Below are 16238 nucleotides of genomic sequence, written 5' to 3'. Positions count from 1 at the left end.
CAATAGACTGAAGCAAGTTATGGATTGTGTAAGAAAATTCTAACAAAGTGAACATCACTAAATCTGTTAGTAGAACAGGTCACATAAAGGTCAAAACACTGCATACAGGATATCTATAATTGTCACATATTTTTCATGGCTACAATAGAAAGGTCTTATTAGTTGCCTATGAATATATCAGATTAATCACCTTCTTTAGTGCATTATTACTTGATAGTTATAGCTTTGTTCATATTATTAGAATAGAAGTAATGCTTTTGTCATTTTAATCACTCTTCTGTTACAATTTTCTCTTTTGTTTAACCAGAAGATCTGGAAAGCTCAGTTGTCAAGGAGGAGATAAAATATGTGGCAATATGATCTATCTATTACTATAATGGTCTCCATACATTTCTGATTATGTGCTCCTATAGGTGAAACATTTCATGCATGAGTAGCCAAAACATGTGTATTTACTTATAAATTATATACATGTAATAATACTGCATTACTAACAATATCCATTATAATATATTTATGAAATTAGAAATTAAAAAGGCTGAGTTATAAAATAAACACAGGTATTTTATTTTTTGTAATAATATTTTTAGTATTGTAATATGAGTGGATAGAATTTATAATTTTTGAACATTGTCATAAAATGGTTCAAAAGTCTTATTCTAAGTTTAATTTCAGTACTTGGTTTTAAGCACTGAAAAAGTTTCCACATAATTACCTGGCCCCATGTGCATGAAGTTTATCATTGGCAGAATTCATTAAATCATGACACTTAAGTTTTCAGTCTCACTCATCATGCAAATTTTTGTTAAAATTCAGCAAGTGAATTTCCATTTTCCATGATGTCAGTTGGTTATCCTTGCAAACCAATTGAAAGGTGTTGTGTTTTATATATTTTTAAAGAAATGTGTACAAAATCTATTAAACATTATAGTTAATCTTTTCTCCCAAATTTTTATGTGTGCATGTCAGAGAACTTTTACAGATAACATACTTTATATGCTTTTCAGTAAAACAAAACAAAACCCAATCACCTAATGACAGACACATTGCGAAACATATTTTCAAAGTCTTCTCTCTATAGCATGAATTATATTTAAAAATTGATTTTTTTTTTTTGAGACAGAGTCTCGCTCTGTTGCCCAGGCTGGAGTGCAATGGGTGATCTTGGCTCGCTGCAACCTCTGCCTCCCGGGTTCAAGCGATTCTCCTGCCTCAGCCACTCAAGTAGCTGGGATTACAAGCATCCGCCATCATGCCTGGCTAATTTTTGTATTTTTGTAGAGATGAGGTTTCATTATGTTGGTCAGGCTGGTCTTGAACTCCTGACCTCAGGTGATCCGCTCATCTCACTCTTCCAAAGTGCTGGGATTACAGGCCTGAGCCACTGCACCAGGCCTTAAAAAGTGATTTTCTGATACATATACCTTGAAGGAAAATGTTGTGTGCGTGTATGGGTCTAGTATATATTAAATATCTTCTAAAAAGTGTACCACTGACTGGCATTGCTTTACCTGTTAATATGGCTTTAATGGAGAAAGAAATATGTCAGTTCTGTCATTATCTTACTGTTCATTACTGTGATTACATATTAGGGTTATTACAAAGTGCAAGTTTTAAAATTTGTTTTTGTTTTGCAGGATTCCTCTCAGTTCCCTCGTTGCTTTTGGGAGGCTTAGTTTTCTTTTAGAACTGGATAATACAATCTTTCAGTCTAGTTGTAAACTGCTCATCATTGAAATCTGCTGAGAGCAGGTAAAGGTGTGCTGAAGCCTGGTCTGTCCCACTGTGTTACTGTCTACACTTCCCTCAGATCTCAGAGTGTCTTCATACATTTCATGTGCCCTTAAGGCATAAAACCAAACAAGGATGCTAGTGTCAATCCTGTTTAATGATTTAACCATTTGTTAGAAAGTAACAAAGCTAAGTTTCTTTTTTTCTTTTCTGTTTCTTAAGAAAAGTAATTTAGAGGAAAAATACATGTAAAATGACCTTTGAGTATTTTATTTCAGCACTCCAGTGAATTGTTGGTCCTCCCTGGGATGCATATCCTCATTTTGGAGATGACTGTGAACTCCACTGTGGCTATCATCATGTCTTTATTTTGTGTTTCTTAGACACATGCATCGTTTATTCATTCAGTCAACAAATATTTGAATACCTAGTATGTGCCAAATTCTCTTGTAGGCTTTCGGTAACAATCAATTCCGGTTAAATGGATGTGCCTGAAAGGAATTATACCCCAAGTCCCTGATGGTATAAGTTATGTGATAAGATTAATTTTAAATTAATATTGCTTTCTTTCTCCTCCCATGTTCTAGTTTGTTTATGGAAATGCCATTCAATATATTTTGGGAAAAAAGTATTTGTTGTTTGCAGACATTTGTTGCAATGTCACTCCTGATGGCAAAGGAGAGATTTAATGACTCAGTTGGTCCCAGGTATGAATCCTGATTGAAGTCTTTTGTTTCATTTGGAGAAAACCATTTAAGTAGAATGCATTCATAGTTTTGATACATGTACTTTGCAAACAGGTACTTTCATTATTTCTAAATGGCCTCATTCATTTACTTATTCAACAACTGTTTTTGAGCATCTCTTGTGTGCCACCACCTCCCGCCCCCCTTCTGTCAGGTATTGGAATACAATGATGGATAGAAAACAGTAATCTGGCCATCATGAAGCTTATGTCTAATGGATGGAAATAGACCTAATCAAATAATCATTCACAATTAAGTAAAATTATAACCATGAAAAGTGCAGCAATACAGTAGAGGGACCTGAGCCCATTAATGATATGAGAGATATTTCTTAGAGGAAATGCTTATTGAGCTGAGATTTTCAGGAAGAATCAGACTTAGCTGGTTGAAGCGGAAGGAAAAAGGCTCCTCAGTAGAATGAATGGCACATGCACGGTCCTGAGGTGGGAAGAACAGATTGTGCTTAAGGAATGAAAGAAGGCCAGTGCAATTGTACCATGGAGAGCAAGTAGGGTAGGGTGACAGGAAATTCCCGAGCATGCCAGTCTTTGCACTTGAAGCATTTGGTTTTATCATAAACAATGGGAAACCATGGAAGTGTTTTAAACAAGAGGATAATATAGTGGGATTTGCAATTTGAGAACAATCTGTCTTGCTGCATATATAGATAATCAGTTTCGGAGAAAAAATAATGCACATGAACAGATTAGTTTTGTTGCTATTTTGGTGCCCTAGGGTAGAGGCGATGGCCTGGATAGTCATGGCAGCAATGGATATGGAGAGAGGTGGATGGATTTGAAGGGAATACAGGGGATTAAGTGGACAGTGGCTAGTGATGAATAGGATATTTGGAATGATAGAATTTTAAGGATGAATTCTACGTTTCTGATTTGGATAATTGAATAAATGGTATTGCTATTAATAGGGAGAGGTATTGTTGGTGGAAAGCTAGGATGGTGTGGGGATATCATGAGTTTGATTTTGAGAGATAATATATTTGAGTTGTTTTGAAACAGCCTTGTAAGGATATCAAGCTGGCAACTAGAGTGCAAAAGAACAGTCTGGGCTGGAAATATAGTGAATCATTGGTGTATAAGTAGAGGTTGAAGTAATGGGCATGTATGTATGGGATCGTCTAGACAGAACGATAGTGTCAGAGGAGAGGTGGACATAAGCCAAAGCCTAGAGGTATTTCAACATTGAATGGCAGTGTAGAGGAGGGTGAGCCTGTAAAGAACACAGGGAAGTAATGACCAGTGAAGTAGGCTGGGAAAAAGAGGTAAATGAGAGGCATGAGTAACTCATTAAAATCACAAAATTATAGACTTTTTGTGTAAGAATATGCTATACAAATTATCTAGTCTAACTATTTTATTTTACTTATGAATAAACTGAGGACTAGAAATGACAAGTGAATTGCTAAATAAAATAAAAAATTCTGAGACTATTCCACTGCTCATTCAGTGTTAACACTTTGTCTATGGGATAAGGATAATAACAATACTCATGTTATCATAAGAAATGGTATGGTCCTTAGATTCTGAGTCAACAGACCCTGGTTTGAATTCTGGTGATACCACTTTCCAGCTCAATGGCCTCTGATATGTTTCTTAATCTCACAATCTTTGCTTACCAGTCTGTACAAATGATTTATTAATTTTTATGGCTGTTGTGAAATAAAGGTTAGATAATATAGGTGAAAATGTTTTGTAAACTAGAAAGCACTGTATTAGAGTACTATTCATGTATCATTTTAAGAGTTCGAAGTGTTTTTACAAAAGGATATATATGTAAGATTAACTAGGGAAGTCATATCAGAAGAATTTCATGGAAATCTTGAAATACTAAATATATTGTCAAGCCACAGTACTCTAAATATCCTGGTAATGCTGCAGGCAAAGATTAATTACAGAAAGAGATTAGAGTACAGAAAAAAGACAAAGAAGGATGTAGTGTATGATAAAGGTGACACGACAAATACATCAACTGCACTATTTAACACACTTAGTGTTTAATAGTGTGTTAAATAGATGTTTTAACTAGAAAGCATCGTCTACAAACCAGAAGGTGGCCCCTCAGACACCAAATCTGCTGGTGCATTCATCTTTGACTTCTCCTGTGAGAAATAAATTTTTGTCGTGCATATGCCACCCAGTCTATGGTATTTTGTTGTAGCAGCTCGAACAGATGAAAACAGCAACTGACAATAAACTTTGTATGGGAAAAAAAAGGGTCCCGAGTTAGGAAGAGATAAAACTGCTGGGGGTGGGTGGGGGGAAGGAAGTCCCAGGGATGCTAAGGCTCCTGCAGAGGGAGGAAACCCCCTGTCAAAAGCTGACACCCCAGGGAAGCGCAGCAGCAAGGGCTCAGTGCCAGCTGTGGTGGGGTGACAGCCCCAGAAGAGAAGGAGGGTTTCTGTAGTAAAGGAGTGCACTTGGACAGGCAGAGCCCCAGGTCTGCACCGTCAGGATCTGCCTCTAAGGGGAGCTGTGCAGTGTCAGTGTGTGTGTGCACTTGCGTGTGTGCCTTCATTTGTCTTTAAATCCCAGTGAATCAATCTTATATTTAAACTCCTTTCTCCACAATGCCTGACATTTTTAGCATTCAGCCTTAAATAGCCCAAATCCCAAAGTTTCACCATTGTGTAGTACTTTACAACTTGCAGACGACTGCACACACTCATTTCATTATTTACAGTTCAGTAGAACTCACTGGACCCATGTGGCAGCTGAGGAAAAAGCCTGTGGGCCTTCGAGTGACTTGCCTGGAAGTGGAGGAAATCAAACCAGGCCTTTGACTACCTGCCCAGGGCCATTTCTGCTGTCCCAGAGCAAACCTTTGTACACAAACTGAGAGCTTTGGAAATGTACCGAAGTGGGAACTGGTGCTGGCCTGGCATTGACTCACTTCCCTGCTACTGTATGTGTCTGGGAGGGTGCACTGGTTTTAATGGAGATCTACTGCAGCCATTCCGTTCCCTCTGCACATTCACTTAGGTGGTGGGTCCAGAGTCAAGGATTCAAGAGAAGTGGCATCAATAAACCTGCATTACTTAAACCAACAAGAGGTTCAGAAAATACACTCCCAAACAACTGGGGATCCAGATCTCTAGGCATAATAAATTTCACTCATCTCCCAATTCTGGACTGCACGTGTGTGTAAAGGCAGGCAATGGCTGAGAGACAGCTCTGCAGACAGATGCTAGAATAAAAAATATCAAAAGATTTCAACTCCCTGGAGCCACTGGTGCTTTGCGGTCCTCCACTGAGGGAGGCGCACCTCCTAGCCTCGCCTGGACTGTAAATCTGAAGCAGTGTGGCTGGGGAGCATGGCTGAGGAGCAGTTCGTTAGGGATTGTTCATCTCGTATCTTTATTGCTACCTCCAGCTTAGATCTTCCTCTGAGTGGTCTAGGCAGCCATTCCTTTCCCCACTGAATCACTCTGCTGAGATGTCCACAGTGAACTTTTGTCTCCCTGAACAACCTCTTTCATTTCGGTTTCCTCTTCCAGCCAATGGCACCATTATCTACCGAAGTTAGACATTTCTGTGTCAGTGTTAACCTGTCACTTCTCATCCTGTCTTCTAATCCACTGCCAAGTTCTGTGGATCCTACCTGAAGCCCATCCTTTCCTCTCTATTCCCTGGCAGCACTTCTGGTGCCTGGTGTATCTCTGGTTTGGCCCTTGTAGGGGCTGCTCTGCTGCATTCCCACCCCCCTTGGGACTGAGGTTACACCATCAAGGAGGTGGGGCAACTCACACCCAATGGTGAAGGATGGATGCTAAAGGCCCACCTCTACCCCCTGCCTCTGACCCCCTTCAGTCTTCTGTGCCAACAGCACTGTAGTTTGACTATGCCTCTGCCCAATGCTGCTTCCTTCTCTTCCTGAAGGTGTTGGTTGAGAGCACCCCAGAGACACTCCCTGCATGCAAGTCTCAGAGTCTGCTTCCCTGGGAAACTAACCTGTGATACTTGGTGCTTGGATAGCCCTAGGAAGCAAACTCTAAAACGCAGTTAGAGTTGGAAACCCTCCTGCCAGTTTCCATAGAGGACCCCGTCATTGGTGGGAGATGAGCATTGAAAGCTTTGAGTGGGGTTCCGAGAAGCAAAGGGACCAGGCTGCACTGGCAGGCTTGTTAGAACACAGATTTCTAGGCCCCAGTGACAGAATTTCTGATGTAGTATGTCTTGGTGAGCCCAAGAATTTGCATTTCTAACAAGTTTCTAGGTTATGCTAGAGACCATACTTCAAAAACCACTGAGCTAATCTTCAGTGAGAACCATCACAGCTGGAGGACTGAATCACAAGCTTATTTAACACATCTTTTTCTCTAGAAGCAAGAATCATTGAAAACCAAGTGATGAGAAGACTGCAGGGTGAGCATAGAATAAAGCAAGGGAAGTTAGATATATCATTTAAATGTTTTACGAGATCAGAATGAACAGTTGAATCAGAATGATTTGGGAAGAGAATCTAGGACAGGAACCAGATGTAGGGTTAACACTGGGGGAAATACGTTCATTATGTCAGAAGTGGGAGACTCCTGTTCCTTCAATAAACATTTATTAAGCATCAACCCCACCAAATGTTGTGGATATACAAAAATGGAATGGATATGGAGCTGTCCTCATGGAACTTAGTCTAACATGGCAAATTAAACAAGTCTACAAATATTTATAATATAAAATACATACAGGTATGTGTCATGAGATCAACACAGATACGATTTTGTGGTGAGGTGATGGGGAAGGAGGATTAATTATATCCAATCATGGAGATCAGGGGTAGTTTCTTATAAAAGATGGCTTGTCAGGTTGGCTATAAGAATAAGTAGGGCACACGATGGCTGAAATAAGAGCCAAAGCATAGACATGAGAAGGTGCTTAGCTAACAAGTTTGGATTTTATTTTGTAGGCAAAATGTCTTGAGCTGGAGGTAACATGAAGGAAACAGGCTGTGAGAGATTTGTGTTCAGAAGTGTGTAAATTAGATTAGAAGGAAAAGAGCCTGCACACAGTGAGAACAGTTAGAAGCTCATTGCAGTGGTTCAGAAAAGCACCAAGGGATTAAAAGCCTGGATTAAGGAATATTCCAGAAAATGTAGAAATGCTGATAAAATTTTATCTTGAGCTCACCAAAGCAACCCTGCCAGGTGACTCAGTTACATGCTAAAATTGTAGAACCATTGAATTACTTTACATTCTTAGGACTTTTTTTGAAAAGGTAAGGGTAAGTGAGCGACACTGAGACTGGCCAAAGCTAAAGGGCAGCCCCTGGTTTATGGTGACACATGAATGTTAAGGGTTCACTTGTGAGGTTTCCTGGCAGGCAGCCAGAGGCCCTCGTCAAGTTAGAGCTCAAACTTGCTTTGCATATTTCTGTTCAAACTTCTATGTCTATCATTGAACCAAAGTGTAATGTTGTCCAAACTATGTTACTGCTGATATGGTAAACCTGTTTTTTAAGTCTTTAGTTGGGTAAGGAAGAGGGAAGAAGGTAAAATGAAAAGAATTTAAAAAGACAATGTCAATGCTTAATTAAACAAATAAAAAAACTTTTAGTATTTGAATTCATAAACAAATAAAATGCATATTTATTCGTGGCCTTTCTAACACTTTTTACTCATGACAAAGATGTGAATAAGAACCAGTATATGAGTAAACTAACTGGATAAAAGCAGAGAGAAACACATGTTTCACTATGCAAGGAAGGAAAGTATGTAGAACACTTAGCAACTGAAAATATATTACAAAACATTAGGTTTATTATCATATTCATTTTATAATGGAATAAAGAGCAAAGACAAATATTAACTTACCAGAGATTCAATTCTTCCACTCAAAGTCCTGTATTCCTGTGTAGCTGGTGAATTTAACTGATTATTATATTCAACATTTAGGAGTTGAAAACTGCTCCTATAAAAGTAAGATTTTTGATCTGAAAAAGAAATAAAAGGGAAGGTCAGTCTTACTATACTAAGTTGTTGAACCTTTAATTTATTCAGGATTGTGGGAGGTTATATTATAGAATTTCAAAAATTTGCTTTCCTTGAAAGAAAGAAAAAGTTCTATGCTTAAGTGTAATTATGATAAAGTTATTATCTTTTCAATTTTTAAAAAGATTGGCAAAGCCAGAGTGGTGTAGATGTTTAAAAATCAGAGTGGTATTATTATTTGAGAAATTAAAAATTATCATAAATACTATAATTTTTATTATTGCTATATTTTAAGGGAGATTTGTGGTGTGTTCATTCAGGAAATATTAATGAATGTTTGTAATATACTATTATTCATTTATCATTAAGAAAGAACCCAAAGTAATTATGAAATTTTAAAAATTATTTCAAATAATATTCTTTATTGAGGAGTTAGTAATTCACCATTAGTTTTTCTGGAGTAAGCTAGAAAGTAAGTCATCTAACAAGATATCTAATCTAGTAATCCAATGTAAATTATTTTCATCAAAAGGCACCTTGCAAAATAAAAACTTGACAGATCAATAACAAGTAATAAGATTGAATCAGTAGTAAAATATCTCCTAATAAATAAATGTTCAGGACCGATGGCTTTATTGCTATTCTACCAAACCTTCAAAGAAGAACTAACACCAATTCTCCTCAAACTATTCAAAAACACCAAACAGGAGGGAGTTCTCCCCAACTCATTCTATGAAGCCAGTATTACTCTGATAGAAAACCAGACAAGGACACAATAAAAAAAAAAAAAAATACTACAGGCCGGGTGCATGCCTGTAATCCCAGCACTTTGGGAGACCAAGGTGGGTGGATCACGAGGTCAGGAGTTCGAGACCAGCCTGGCCAACATGGTGAAACCCTGTCTCTACTAAATACACAAAAATTAGCCAGGTGTGGTGGTGGGCACCTGTAATCCCAGCTATTTGGGAGGCTTAGGCAGGAGAATTGCTTGAACCCGGGAGGTGGAGGTTAAAGTGAGCCAAGATCATACCGCTGTGTTCCAGCCTGGGTGACAGAGCAAGACTGTCTCAAAAAAAAAAAAAAAAAAAAAGCCAATATTAGTGATGAACACAAAGGCAAAAATCCTCAACAAAATACTGTCAAACTGAATCCAACAGCATATCAAAAAGATAACATACCACAATCAACTGGGATTTATCCCAGAGATGCAAGAATGATTCAACATATGCAAATCGATAAACTTAATACATCACATAAACAGAATGAAGACAAAAAACCATATGATCATCTCAATAGATGTTCAATAGATTCAATATCCCATCAGAACAAGAACTCTCAACAAACTAGGCTTAGAAGGGACATACCTCAACAACATAAAGGCTGACCAACCCACAGCTAACATTTTACCAAATGGGGAAAAGCTGAAAGCCTTTCCTCTAAGAACTGGAACAAGACAAGGATGTCCACTTTCATCACTCCTATTCAACATAGTACTGAAAGTCCTAACCAGAGCAATCAGGTTAGAGAAATAAATCAAAATGCATTCAAATTGGAAAAGAAGTTACATATTCAAATTGTCCCTCTTGCAGATTATATAATTTTATACCCAAAAAAACCTAAAGACTCCAACAAAAAACTCTTAGATCTGATATATAATTTCAATAAAGTTGCAGGATACAAACTCAATACACAAAAATCTGTAGCATTTCTATACACCAACAATGAAATAGCTGAGAAAGAAAAATAAAGAAGGTAATTCCATCTTCTACAAGGAAAACTACAAAACACTGATGAAAGAAATGGAAGAGGGCACAAACAAATGGAAAGACATTCCTTGCTTATGGATTGAAAGAATTGATACCATTTAAATACTATACTCTTCAAAGCAATCTATAGATTCAATGCAATCCCTATCAAAATACCAACATCACTTTTCACAGAAATAGAAAAAGCCATCCTAAAATTTGTATGAAACAAAGAGCCCAAATAGTCGAATCAAACCTGAGCAGAAAGAACAAATTTGGAGACATCACACTACCTGACATCAAACTATACTCCAAGGCTATAGTAACCAAAACAGAATGGTATTGGTATAAAAACAGACACATAGATCAATGAAATAGAATAGAGAGCCCAGAAAGAAATTCACCTACAGCCAACTGAATTTCAACAAAAGTGTTAAGAACAAACAATAGGGAAAGCACACTCTTTTCAATAAATAGTACTAGGAAAATTGGATATCCATTTGCAGAAGAATGAAACTGGACCCTTATCTCTCACTATATACACAAATCAACCCAAGATGTATTAAAGACTTAAATGTAAGACCTAATACTGTGGGAACTATTAAAAGAAAACATAGGGGAAACATTTCATGTCTTTAGGGAAATAATTTATCACTATGACCTAAAAAGTACAGACAACAAAACCAAAAATAGACAAATGGGAATTAATTAAACTAAAAAGCTTCTGCACAGCAAAGGAAACAACCAACAGAATGGAAAGACAACCTATTGAATGGGAAAAAACTTTTGCCAACTGTTCATCTGACAAGAGACTAATATCCAGAATATACAAGGACTCAAACAACTCAACACTGAGAAAAAAAATAAAAATTCCATTAAGGAGTGGGCAAAGAACATGAGCCAACATTTCTCAAAATAAGACATACAAATCATCAACAGGTAAATGAAAAAATGCTCAACATTACTAATCATCAGAGAAATGCAAATCAAAACCACAATGAGATATCTCACCTCAGTTAAGATTTCTATTACCAAAAAGACAGAAAATAACAGATGCTAGTGAGAGTGCAGAGAGAAGAGAATTCTTATACACTGTTGGTGGAAATGTAAACTAGTGCAGCCATTATGGAAAATGGTATTGAGATTTCTCATAAAACTAAAATAGAACTACTATATGATCCAGCAATCCCACTACTGGATATTTATCCAAAGGAAAAGAAATCAGCATGTCAAAGAGATATTTGTACTTGAGTGTTTATCTCAGCACTGTTCACAATAGCCAAGATGTGGAATCAACCTATGTGTCCATCAACAAATGAACGGATAAAGAAAATATGGTGTATACACACACACACACACACACACACACACACACACAATGGAATACTATTTGGCCATAAAAAGAATGAAATCTTGTCATCTGCAGCAACATGGATGGAATTGGAGGTCATTGTGTTAAGTGAAATAAGCCAAGCACAGAAAAACAAAATTCGCCAGGCATGGTGGCTCATGCCTGTAATCCCAGTACTTGGGGAGGCAGAGCTGGGAAGATCACTTGTTAAGCCAGAAATTTGAGACCGGCCTGGGCAACAAAGTGAGACCCCATCTCTACTACTAAAAAAAGAGTAAAAAAGAAAGACAAGTATGTTCTAACTCATATGTGGGAGCTTAAAAAGTTGATCTCATCAATGTAGAGAGTAGAATGACAGATACTAGAGACTGGGAAGGGTGGAGGGGTGTGAGGGGGATTGAAGAGAGGTTGGCTAACAGGTATAAACATATAGTTAGATAAATGGTATAAGTTTTATTGTTTAATAGCAGAGCAAAGTGAAGTTAACAACAATATATTATATATTTCAAAGTAGCTAGAAAAGAGGACTTGAGTTGTTCCAATACATAGAAATGATAAATACTCAAAGGGCTGTATACCTCAAATACCCTGGCTTGATCATTACACATTGTATACATGTAACAAAATATCACATGTATTCCAGAAATATGTAAGATGTTATGTTTCATTAAAACAACAAAAACAACAACAATAGCAACAGGGGTCTTCCAGAGGACCTATTCAGCTGTGTGAAGGAGATAAAAGTCTCTGAAACATATCTGTACACAACTCAGAAATATTATGAAGATGTACATAACCTAATGGAATCTGTCTCAGAATAAAAATGTCTACTTTCTTTTGATCGTTCATATGCAGTACTTACGCAGACAAATACCTTGGTAAGGGGCAAGAGTTGAAGATCCTGGGGGAAGGGTGGTTGTTTGTAGTGGAAGATCAAGTCATTTGGGGGCCATAAGTGATCACTGGAACACAGTTTGCAGATGACTTACCAAGGAGCCTACTCTTTAAGCATGACAATGCCATGTCATTAAGAGTGAAAATTCATTAATTTAATCTGAAACTCCATGTCTCTTTTTTCTACCTCTGTAGTTCACCTTAGGGGTAGGTGACTCCAGGTGATTTGACAGCAAAATGCAGTCAAAAGCAAAAATTTAGCCACAACCTTTACATTTGATTGGCTGAAATGATTGTGTATCATTATTGGTATTTCTAATGTTGGTAATTTTATTGCACCATTGGAAGTATTTCAATCTTTGCATAGTTAAGCATTTTTGCCTGTTTACAATTGGACATACTGTAAGTTATATTCTTTCTCTTTTTCTCTTAACACTCACACATACCCATGTACACACCTGCACACACACACACATGATTTAAGTGATTTCATAGAATTATATTTGAAATAAAAATAACCTCAAAGTGTATTGTAAGTGAAAAAAATTCTAATATATTATTTAGTAACATTTGACACATTTTACATATCTATGTTAAAGCATCTGAAAGAGCCTTCACAGAGATTTTTAAGGAAAGTTGTTTATGAATTAGCACGATATGTGTATTCTTTACATTATTTTTTCTTGTCCATGTTGTCTATTTTTAGTGATATAATAATAACAAATTAAACAAAATAAAAGAGACAAATAACTAAAGAACATAATGTTTTAAAAAGTTTGACTTTACCCCTTTTAACATCTGAACTGAAAATTTATCTCCTGACCATCCTAACTGTTAGGCTTGTAAGACACTGTTTTCAGAAGACAGAAGCATTATTTGTTAATAAGTATGGACAAATACTTAGGTACATCCAGATTTTAGGTGTTGAAGCTTAAGGTTCTTTGCAGTATTTCACTGTTATGATTTTATCAGGTTATCAATGAAGGAAATCATAGTATTAATGAAAAACAAAATGAGTAAATTTTAGCATCAGAAAATTATTGAGAGTTTTTTTTCCTTTGGATAGAACAATTCTTTTTTGAGTAACAATGTTTGGTGTACTCACAAGGTATGTTTGGGGCACTAAAAATGGCCAAAATAGGAAAGAGAAAAAATACTGATTGAGAAAAAATACAGATATGAATCTGTATTTGGGGAAGAATTATAAGTAAGCTATATAATCACATTATATTAAGAAATAAAAGCCATAGTAAAAGAAAGAATGCCAAGCTTTAAATCTGAAATTGTATGTAGCTATTAAATCTGAAGAGTAATGATGTTCTGGTACTTACCAAAAGCTAAAAAGTAAACAAGTAGAGCTATGATGACTGCCAGGATCACTACCGCTGCGACGACAATGAAACATACTACATATGGATTCAGAAATCTTGAAGTCGAAGGTACACGTGCCGGCCTTACGAGAGAGAGATCAAAGAACGTCATTCATGTCCCTGATTTCATCCATCATTTTAGTGCTCATGATTGTCTTCTGTCTTTCCCAGTCTCTTATCTGGCACATGGCTCTAGCCATAGAAACATATTCCTAGAAATGAAACTGAACTTAACAAGGCTGTCCTTAGTGGTTTTTCTTTCAAGTTTTTTTTTTTTTTTTTTCAGCACAAAATGATTGAAATTCAAGTAGTCTGATGGAAGAAGAGGGAAATCTGACTTATGGTTTGGAGTTGCTTTCCTTTCTGCCAATTGATAAAGTTTTTGAGAATAACAAAAAATCATTGTCTGTTCTACTGCAGTGTCTTCCAAAATTCTATGCTGGACACTACTGTAGTAATCAACCTTGCTTGGGCACCATCCCCAAGGCTGTACTGAAGAGAGATCATTTGGATGGGAAGAAGTGTCGAGGAAGATAAAGAAGCGGGGTGGGGTGGTAAGGGGGTCAGGACAGTAGCATTTCTCATTGCAAGATTCCCCATATTATTAAAAATCAGCAGAGGCATAGAGCTAGGATCAGGGAGAATAGCAAGTAACTGAAATGAAATAGAACTGCTCCAATAGCCGATGATGTATTTGATTTATCATATTTTCCCCATGAATTTGTACTAATACATAGTCACACACACTGACACTGGGAAAGTCACCAGAGGAGCTGGGTGTGAATTCCAGTTTTACCCTTTGTTTGCTTGGAGGTCATATTGTCATTTATCTGAGATTTTCTTTATCTGAAAAATAGGAATAATAATACCTACCTCAAAAGGCTGTTTTGAAGATTAAGTGGGGTCATGTTACGTGTTACAAAGTATATATTTGTAGTTCAATAGGTTATCCACTTGGCTGTGAACACCTTGAAGGTAAAGATGGTATTCATGCCTATGTTTAACATAGGCAAAGTATTTAACACTTTGCAGAATGCTTGGGTTATATAGGTGTTTTGTAAATATTTATGATATTTATAAATATTTATCGCCTGTGTTAATTCTTGACATGTTTCAGATTTAAACGCCTCAATAGAGCTGAGAAGCAGTTATATTTAGGCATATTCTAATTTTTATATTTTTGTATTTTGTTTTGCCAACAATCTGGTATAAGTGAGAAGGGTATGTTCTGAGGGTCAGTGATGTGGGACACATTTCACTGCAATGTTGCCTGCTATTGTTTGGGCTCTACTCAACTCACAAGCCTATAAAAGGGCACTTCTTGATATTTTGTATTGTGCCACCTGCACATTGTATGCTGTGGCACTGGAACTAGTAACATTTCAGAAGACTGTTGGAAGCAGACATAGACTTGCCAATTTTCCATTTTGTTGAATAAACACAGGACACTTTATAAAAATTGACCGTGTTCAAGCATGATCACTTTTAAAAAGAGCATTTAAGTATATAACATAGGAAGAAAATAACCTCAGAAAAATTTATATTAAATGCTATAACTTTATGATGTCTTTTTGCTGTATTTGTCTTATTTGTTCATTTTGCTACACTAGTGAAAACTGGCTTTCCCTGACATGGGTTGAGAGTCCAGTGTTCAACAACCACTACTGTAGTAATTTTCTAGTTGAAGAAAACTATCACTTTGCCATTTGCTAACTATTTGAGTTTCAGTTTACCCATTTGTTACCTCATGGGGTTATTGTGCCTGTTACATGCAATCACAAATGCATAGTGTCTGGTATTTGTGATTTCAGTAATTAATAGTGGCTGCTGAGTAGTGAAAGAGTTAAAAAGAGACAGAGCTGGAGGCAAACGTAACTCCGAAGGCTAAACAAATCTCAAATTGTTCCTTTCTGCAACAATTAGGGATGGATTTTGTTTCCAGAGATGAGCTGCTATGTCAGGATCTGTAAGTGTGGAGTGAGAATAACTGTAAACAGGATTAAGCTGGAGGCTAAAATCTCCAAAAAATGAAATCGAAGGGCTAGAGTCAATATATGCTTTAACTTGGATGAGACTCCCACGGGAATGACTTTACAGCCAATTTTACTTTCAGTTCACGAAAAACATCTTGAACTCAATAACTGAAAAGCACCATGAGACATATGACTCAACAAAGGGTGTGGAGCCCAAATTACCTTACGCTCACAAGCCATAACTAATTACATAAGAATGAATTGTTCCACCATGTAGAAACAACTGAAGAAATAGCATGCTTCAACTTTCAATAGCATGTTCAACTTCTAGTTGAACCTCTGAACGTTGCTAACGCAAACTAAATTGTGCACAATATTTACTCTAAATGTGTTTGTAAACACTGAATTTTCATTCATAATGCAATGGAAATCTGTGAAAGAAAATATTTTGCTTTTAAAGCAGGGTCTTGGTCAGTTAGATTTTTAGTGC

At 36.8% G+C, this 16238-nt stretch overlaps 1 protein-coding gene across 1 annotated transcript in view; it reads right to left on the bottom strand.

Moving 5' to 3' along the window:
* TMPRSS11D (transmembrane serine protease 11D) overlaps positions 1-13887 on the bottom strand; it is a 41111-nt gene extending 27224 nt beyond the window's left edge. The window contains exons 1-2 of the mRNA XM_055297448.2: positions 13737-13887; positions 8299-8417 (exon numbers count right to left, since the gene is read on the bottom strand). Coding sequence (XP_055153423.2) covers positions 8299-8417; positions 13737-13887 — 270 coding nt within the window. The remainder of the gene's footprint in view (positions 1-8298; positions 8418-13736) is intronic.
* Positions 13888-16238: the final 2351 nt, after the last annotated feature.

This window comes from Symphalangus syndactylus, chromosome 10, assembly GCF_028878055.3.
Source record: "Symphalangus syndactylus isolate Jambi chromosome 10, NHGRI_mSymSyn1-v2.1_pri, whole genome shotgun sequence".
Lineage (NCBI taxonomy): Eukaryota > Metazoa > Chordata > Mammalia > Primates > Hylobatidae > Symphalangus > Symphalangus syndactylus.
This window is presented reverse-complemented; position numbering and strand designations above follow the sequence as displayed.